The following is a 9,215-nucleotide window of genomic DNA, read 5'->3' on the forward strand; positions in this document are numbered from 1 at the left end:
AATTTCATACACGCCTAACACAACTCCCTTTTTTATGCTATGGACTAAATGATGCTGACAGTTATTTTATATTTAAGATGACGAAAATGCTTGCTATGATGAACAACTGTCACAGAAAATGAATCAACAGGGACCCTGATGAGCATAGCGAGTTGCATGCTTGATTGCTTGTGGGCTGACAGACGTATTATTAGCGTTAAGGGATGACTCTTAGTTAGCTATAGACTCTCTCGATAAAAACAAAATAGGCAAATATTTCCTAGCTTCTGAAAGAGAGTCAAAATTGGCTTATCGACAGGATAAGCTGTGTTCCCTGCTTGATAAAGCTTTCATCAAGCAGATGCCTACCAGCCACATGTACATTGGGGAAAATAAGTATTTGATACACTGCCGATTTTTGTAAGTTTTCCCACCTACAAGGAATAGAGAGGATGGCGAGGTCTGTTATTTTTATCATGAGTATACTTCAACTGTGACAGACAGAATCCCCACAAAATATCTAGGAAATCACACTGTATGATTTGTAATAATTAATTTGCATTTTATTGCATGAAATAAGTATTTGATACAATAGAAAAATAGAACTTAATATTTGGTGCAGAAACTCTTTATTGCAGTTACAGAGGACTCCTTTCTGAAGAAGCGTGTTTACCATGCAAAATGCGCGTAATTGGTGGGGGCCACCCCTCCCCCTGGTACTGCTGGCACTTTACCTGCAATGAGTAACCTTTATATTTGTGGAATGTTTCATTGATTGTGGTTTGTCCAGTGTTGACAATTTGCATTATTGTATACTGTGGACATTGTGCCTATATGCTTGCTTCATGGTATATGTCATTACTGTAAACTTGTCTATGTGTACTGAACATGCCTAATATTCTGGTGTTCTGCATTTACAGTAGTTACCTGTAGTTGTGCTGTCCTACCCTCTATATCACTTTTATTCACTTGAATTAATAAAATGCTTTTGCTATTTTGCAACAGCTCTCCATTCTTTCTAAGTGGGAAAACGTACAAATCGGCAATGTATCATATTCTTATTTTTCACACTTTATAGCAAGGAGACCCTTCCCCACTGCGGTAGAGTCAACAATACCAGACTTGTGCCAGCTCTACCACTAAAAGTAACTGAAGCAATTAAAATATAAATTTCATGACAGTTTTAATAGCCGCTAGCCACCCTGCAGTCCCAGCCTGGCCACATACTTTGGCAAAGAGAACAATCCACTAGTGAGCTCTATGGTTTACAGTCTGCTCTTGTTGCTCTGACGTCAATTGGATTGCTGGAATTTTGTATATGAACACCTTTTCACATGTATAGCACCATGGAATCAATGGTGCACTAAAAATAAATAATAATAAATATCTGGCCAGCCACAGTGCCCCTGTTCTAGTAGCCTGGGAGAGCACAGTTCAGACTAGCAGCATGACCATGCCTCTGGTCTGAACTGTCAGTCATTAAGCGTGCACTGCCCACGGTAAGGAAGTCTGAAACTTTATCTTAAAAACACCACTTTAACAGTGCTGAAGTCATTGACCACTGTTTTTTTTTGTGACTTGGTATCCCAGCATTGTGTTATATGTTAAGCTAAACTTTTATTTTTCTCTATATCTCCTACCTAGCCATAATTTTGTATCTCCTACCTGTCTATTGTGTTCTGTGTTTATACTGTACTGGCACTGGGACTGCCAGATCTGCCCATCTGTCATACTCTATACTGTGCGGTTTCTGTCACAGCCAATAGACAGCTACACATATTATGCTCTCCATTGTGTTTTATGTCTGAGCTGTACTGCTGCTGGGAACCTTAATGTGCATAGTATAAGTATAAGAAACCTTAAATTGCTGCCCAAAAAAAATATAAGTTTTAAACAGTGTCTTAAAAAAGCATTGCTTCTTCATTTTCTAAAAAGCAAATTTGTTGCTGATTCCCAAAAAGGGATCATATTTGGAAGGCTTGTTAACAAGCCATTGCTTATTTACAGTACATAATGTCTTTGTGTAGTGAGCAAGAAATTTTATAATTTGTATAAAAAAATGTTCTGCCAAAAATTATTCAAGTTTGCTGTCATGGTTGAAATAAGCCATAGCATTGTCATCCTCTTATTTCATCCACCAAAACATAACTTTACTTTAACTATTATTTTGTGAACCTTACTGCTTCTTCATTGGCCATACGCTCTAGCTCCTGGTGCTTTCCCATTGCTTATACAAATAATCAACAAATTAAATTCCTCTTGTTCCTCCACAAAGAGGGATAGTTAATATTTTTTGCACTGCTAAAAGAAACTAAACATTTCTTTGCTGCTAGTCACAAAAAAAGGATAATTGTTGGACCATCATTTGTCAAAAAGCCTTTGCTTCTTCCATATTCAATACGTATGTATAAACACTGGCATATAGCAACCCTCTACCCCAAAAAGGGAAGATATGTGGAATGTTTAGTTTTTTTTATTTAAAAAGCATAATATGTCCAGTAGTATAGTGTGTTATTAAGCAGGCTGTTGGTTATTACTCATTAGCCATATAATGTATATTGAGATCACTTTGGCATTACTAAGCTATTGTTCTGAGCAGATCTCAGAGTGTCATTAATATCTTCTCAAAGCATTTGCAGCCTTTCTCCAATAGAATGGAGCAGCAGTGCACATGCCCGACTACCACAGCGTTCATTCTTTAACACTAGAAGTCCCAGAGAGGGGTCATTTAATATTTCTACCTTTGGAACCCAGGGAGTTCAACATTTCTGGGACTTTTAGTGTTAAGGGGTTACAAAAAATAAAAGCAGAGAAAATAATGAAAAAAAAAATACACAATAAATGTGCATTTCTATGTAAAAGCAAAAATAAACACAATACACATATTTGGCATTGCTACATTGAACCATCTGATCTATAAAACTGTTTAACTTTTTAACCCCTATAGTGAAAAAAATAAAAAAGATGGCAAAAATAGTTTAATTACACCGCCAAACAAAACCTGGAAAAAACACGATCAAGAAAGTCGTATGTGAATTGACATGTTATCCATGAAATTGTCATTTTTCCCCACAAAAAAGAAACCTGCACTCAGCTCTGTCACTGGAAAAATAAAAAAAAAAATCTACAGCTCTCAGACTATGGAGATGCAAAAATAAATTAGTTTTTGCTAGAAAATTTCTAGAAAATTGTTTTTAGCGTTTCAAACAGCAAATCATCACAAAACCATAAAAATGTGGTGTCTCTGTAATTATTCTAACAAAAGCATCCTTAAAAGCTTCCTTATCAGTTATGCACCAATTTTAGTGCTTTACCTGTCTCTTCCCAATTGCCCTGGTGCGGTGGCAATCGGGGTAATACTTTTGGGGTTGATGTCAGCTTTGAATTGACAGTGGACAACAAGCCCAGGGGTTAGTAATGGATAGGTATCTATCAGACACCCCTATTACTAACCTGGCAAGTATATAGTTAAAAAAAGACACATACACAGGAAAAAAAAAGATTATTTAAATGAAGACTCCTCCACACACCCTCGCTCACTAATTTTTTACTTTAAAATAAATGTTGGAAGTTTTGATATAATACAAAGAGTAATGTCCCACAATGCCCATTGATTCTATAGGTCACTGCTGCTCAGCAGCAAACCAGAACTGAGAAATTCCGAGCTGCCACTGACCGTCATGAATTATGTATTTTTGAGATGTAGATGGAAACCCCAATGTAAGTGCTGAACATAGAGAGCAGGATAAAATGTGAATTGAGCCTTAAGGTCATGTGCACACATTGAGTATTTGGTGAATTTTTACTTCAGTAGTTGTAATAACCAATCAGAAAATACATTTCAACAATAGTATAAAAGCGCAAATAATTTTATTCAATAAGTTAAAATCTCAAAACCGCTTAATTAAACAATAATATATCATAATAAATTAACAAGGAGCCTCCTGAGGATCTGGATACGAAACACGTGTTGGGGCAGCATGGTTCGGCAGATACCTAGTACATAAGTAAAAACAAAAAAGCTAGCACTGAATGTGCACTACAGCACTGAAAATTCCAACTGTACTTATTATAAATTTGAGATTTTTGGCAAAAAATTGCAATTTCTTGAGCTACCCCGCCACTCCACGGCAAATCTCATTTGTGGCAGTCCTAACACTAAAATATTTTTATAAAATGTGCCAAACGGCCTCACATATGAAATAGTAGAACTGCTCTTAGCAGCACTCACCTGGTCTATTTCAATCCCGTACCCATGACTGAATCATGGCTGTGGGCGGGACAGGTCCAAGCAAATGCTGCATGAAGTAAATAGCCTGTGGACAGGGCCTGATGACTGAATGTGAACAGTCAACAATCGCCAAAATCTAGACAGGTGGAATACCCGCCCACAGCCATGACTCAGTCGTGGGTACGGCATTGAAATAGACCAGGTGAGTGCTGCTAAGAGCAGTTCTACTATTCATATGTGAGGCCGTATGGCACATTTTATAAAAATATTTTAGTGTAGGACTGCCCCAAATGAGATTTGCCGTGACGTGGCAGGGTAGCTCAAGAAATTGCAATTTTTTTCCAAAAATCTCAAAATTTTTATAATAAGTACAGTTTGGAATTTTTAGTGCTGAAGTGCACATTTAGTGCTGACTTTTTGTTTTTTCTTCATTGAATTGGTTGGTGGCTGACCCCCACCTTGCTATGCATCCCAATTTGGGATTTATTCCACCTGTCTAGATTTTGGCGATTGGTGACTGTTCACATTCAGTCATCAGGCCCTGTCCACAGGCTATTTACTTCTTGCAGCATTTGCTTGGACCTGTCCCGCCCACAGCCATGACTCAGTCATGGGTACGTGATTGAAATAGACCAGGTGAGTGCTGCTAAGAGCAGTTCTACTATTCATATGTGAGGCTGTATGGCACATTTTATAAAAATATTTTAGTGTAGGATTGCCCCAAATGAGATTTGCCGTGACGTGACGGGGTAGCTCAAAAAATTGCAATTTTTTGCCAAAAATCTCAAAATTTTTATAATCAGCACTAAAAATTCCAAACTGTACTTAAGTGCACATTTAGTGCTGGCTTTTTGTTTTTTCTTCATCTAGTACATAAGTAAGTTTTATATTTTAACATTGGGAATTGTTTTCTATTGAATTTTGTCATACTATTCATTGATGTGGCAGTACAACTATTTCACCACTAGGTGGCAACCTTTGTTCATTTTATTCTGATAGAAAATCCCACTTACATATCTCCTTATATTTATGTACAATTTGGCAGTGGATATAGAATCTGTGTCCATGTAGCTATTGGTATATTGTGCTCTGGTCATTTCGGACTGGTGATCCTTGTTAATTTAATATGATATATTATTGTTTAATCAGGCTGTTTTGAGATTTTAATTTATTGAATAAAATTATTAGAATTTTTATACTCTTGTTGAAATTTATTTTCTGATTGGTTATATCCTGTTTGAGTTTAGCTCTACCACATCAACTGGTTGTTTGTGAACACTCCAAACTCAGTGTTTGTAAGCCAAAACCAGAAGTGGGTAAAAAATGGAAAAATGGTGACGTGTTTCTATGATACTTTTCCTCTTATTGCTCCAATCGTTCCTTTGGTTTACAAATACAAAAAATGCCACCAATAAAAGTATCAACTCAATCTATAAAAACAAGTCCTCACTCAGGTCCATCATCCATTAACAGAAATATAGGATTATTTCACGTTTCTTGTAGCAGAAAGGTTCTGGAAAAGCAACATGGCTCCCCCTGAAAGGAATCCAGTGAAATCTACTCTCACAAATACAAATCTCTACCTCCATTTTGAGATCAACAGTGTGCTTAAACCGCAGTTAACATACACATTTTCCATTACCGTAGGGAGGAGAGCCCACTTAATTTACAGGGTGTGTGTCACCAGAAACTGAAGCTGGGAACAGTGTATTTGGCACTGAAATGGCATATTTGCAATTTTCGCTCTGCAGTATTTTGGAAAATAACCAAGGAAGCAAAAGTGTCAATATACTTATAGATGAAAGATGAATTCCCAGAGAGATGAAATTTCCTAAATGAGGTCACATGAGTGAGGATTCTGCTGTTCTGTAACTAGGGGGCTCTGCAAACTATTCTAGGAAAATCTGAGCTCCAAAAGTTAAATAGTGCTGCTTCCAACTTGAGCACTTCCACATTTAGGAGAAATTGTCTATCAAATTAGAAGGCCACTTTTATCAAATCCCGCTTGTCAAAATGTAAAATCTGGGACTAAAACAACATTTTAGTGGTAAAAATGCAATTATTTTTTTTTCACCGCCCAATGGTATTAAATTCTGTGAAAAACCTGTAGTGTTACTATGGTCACTGATTCTGCCAATGTGACATGGCAACCGCAACGGATCCCAGACAAAATCTGCACTCCAATATGGTACATCTTCCCTATTGAGCCTTGCATTTTGGTGGGAAAGTAGTTACTGTACACATATGGGCTCAGGAGAAGTTGCGTAACAAATTATGTGGTCCATTTTCTCCTATATCCCTTTTTGAATGTTTAAAAAGTTTTGGCTAAAACATTTTAGTCGAAAAAAAATACTTTTTTCTTTTTCACAGCTCACTGTGGGTTTAAAATGATCACTAGAACACCAGATTAATTCCTCAAAGTGTGCAGTATCCTTAATGAGGTCACTTGTGGGTGTTTCTGCTTCTCAGGACTTCTACGAATGTGGTATGGAGTCTTAAATCTGTTGTTGTAAAATTTGTGCTCTAAAAGTCAAATGTTGCTACATCCCTTCCAAGCTCGGTTGTGTGCCCAAACTGTAATTTTTGACCACAGAAGGGGCATCGGCCTGATCAGGAAGAATTGCACAACAAATTGTCTCCTTCTACCCTTGTGTAAATGAGATATTTTGGGCTAAATCAACATTCTCTTGGAAAAAAATAATATTTACTTTTCAGAGCCCAACATTCTAAATTTCTGTAAAGCAATAAAAGGTTCAAGAAGCTCATTCCATGCTTAGAAACATTTTTCAAGATGTGTAGTTTCCAAAATGGGGTCCCTTATGGGGGGTTTCTGTTGCTTTGGCACCTTGAAGGCTCTGCAAATGTGATATGGTGTCTGCAATGTGTTCCAGCAAATGTTGCGCTGCAATAGTCAAATGTGGCCCTAACCATCCAAGCCATGCTATGTGCCCAAAGAGTTGTTTCCAGCCAAATGTGGTCCATTCCTGTACTCAAGAGAAATTGCACAACAAATTGTGGGGTCCATTTCCTCCTTTTAATCTTGTGAAAATTAAAATTTTTGAGGCTAAAGCAAAAAGTGGTCCCAAAAAATATAGATTTTTTAAATTTATTGAAAAAAAATAGAATTGCTGCTACACTTTTAACCTTTTTAACATACCAACAGAAAAGTATTTTCAAAAATGGTTCTGATGTACAGAAGACATGTTCAATATCATAGTATTAACTATTTTGATTGGTATCTGTTTTAAGTGCATTTTTTTTCCTTTTACCTTTTTCTTTTTACATAATTTCAATATTTTCACAATGCAAATTTACTACTTACAAAGTATAATGTGGAAAACAATATTTGAATCACTGAGATATGTGAAAACATGCCATAGCAATTGGCAGGTAATCTGAAGGAGGCTGGATTTGAAAAATGTGTCCTGAAGGGGTTGAGGTAGGCCTGCAATGTAATGTTCTGGAAACCCGTTTTAAAGTCTTTGAACATTTTTCCTCTACAGACACTTTTGTTTTCTTTGCTTAAGATATTATCTAAAAATGCATATTTTCTCTTTACGATTTGCATAGTAAATAATGAATAATTAATCTAGGATTTGCGCTAACATCTGTTTTATATCATTTTTGTTAAGGCACTGAAATACAAGCTGTCACTGCTTCCTGCAGCAGGTGCACTTATTGGTGGAATAGTTGGTGGGCCTATAGGCCTGATGGCAGGATTCAAAGTGGCTGGCATTGCAACTGCAATTGGAGGTGGACTATTAGGCTTCACAGGAGGAAAAGTTTTACAAAAAAAGAAAGAAAATGTTGGAAGAGAGCAGATATCCAGTATAGCATACAATCCAGAGGAAGAAAGAAAATCCACGTAAACAATGTATATATTTTAATAAAAGTCTTGTAAGAGGTTTAACATAATTTTGAAATTATATGTATTTTTGTAATGCATGTTTGGTAATAATATTAGCCTTGTTAATTTGAAAACAAAATGTAAAGACTATTGTTGACCTTTATTTATAGTAAGGAAAGAATACAAAATCCAGTGGATCCAGGTATGGGTAAATTCATTAAAACTCACTGTTTATTGTTCCATTAAAAATGTAATTTTGGGTCACAGATGTTCCACAGAGTTACAGATCGAGTCATCCGACGCGTTTCGACATAACTTGTAGTTGTACTGTCTTATTCATGGATGTTTATAGTAAGTCCTAAAACTAAATATTTCATCTACATAAGAAAAAAATTCTGACATCAATGGAAATAAAGCGTTTATCTAAACTTCAATAATGGTTAAAATAGCAAAGTGAGCATTCAGGAGTTCCAGAATAAAATTCCCTTACATATCTCACTGAAGATGCAAGGTATTTCCTAACTTGTAGGCTCTCTGACGAAGAGGTTGAGGATACTGTAAAATGCTTGCTGCTTGTTAAAGTCCCAGGACCTGTTGACTTCTCAGGATTTTATTAAAAAAAATTAGCATCTATTTAATTCCACATATTGTTAAAGTATCTAACCTCTTACTTCAAGGAATCAGTATGTGATAAACCTAAAAATTTGATCACTACTCAAAAAAAGAGCCAATGTGATCACACACACTCATGTAGTTCACAGTGAATCATACAACCTACAAAGAACTACAACACTTTTACATAGAAAATATCTTTATTAAGAGAATATGTATATAAAATAAGATAAAAATGCACAGCAATACAATAACATGAGGATAGGAGACATCTTTTTCTCTGATTGAAATCACATGGTGGCCAGCAATAATAAATTATATCTCCTAGTCAGATGAAGTGTAAACAAAATCCCCTCTGAAAATTACTTTCAGGAATTTATTTCAAAAAATTCATCCGACTGAATAAAATTGAATACTTTGGCCAAACATACAATGAAAAAGTCTCAAAAGCTGAACCCAAAGTCTGTACACCCTGTACAGCAAATGGATGGCAAGAAGAAATCAGGACAGTATGTCTATAGCAAGAGTGACAGATGTGACACTGCA

At 36.1% G+C, this 9,215-nt stretch overlaps 1 protein-coding gene across 2 annotated transcripts in view; it reads left to right on the forward strand.

Moving 5' to 3' along the window:
- The window catches only part of STX17 (syntaxin 17), a 241,054-nt gene extending 232,499 nt beyond the window's left edge, over window positions 1-8,555 (forward strand). For both annotated transcript variants that reach the window (XM_075314960.1, XM_075314961.1), the window contains one exon: window positions 7,843-8,555. In XM_075314960.1, coding sequence (XP_075171075.1) covers window positions 7,843-8,079 — 237 coding nt within the window. In that variant the 3' untranslated portion in view covers window positions 8,080-8,555. The remainder of the gene's footprint in view (window positions 1-7,842) is intronic.
- Window positions 8,556-9,215: the final 660 nt, after the last annotated feature.

The sequence above is a fragment of the Anomaloglossus baeobatrachus genome, chromosome 6 (genome assembly GCF_048569485.1).
Source record: "Anomaloglossus baeobatrachus isolate aAnoBae1 chromosome 6, aAnoBae1.hap1, whole genome shotgun sequence".
In the NCBI taxonomy this organism is placed as follows: Eukaryota; Metazoa; Chordata; class Amphibia; order Anura; family Aromobatidae; genus Anomaloglossus; species Anomaloglossus baeobatrachus.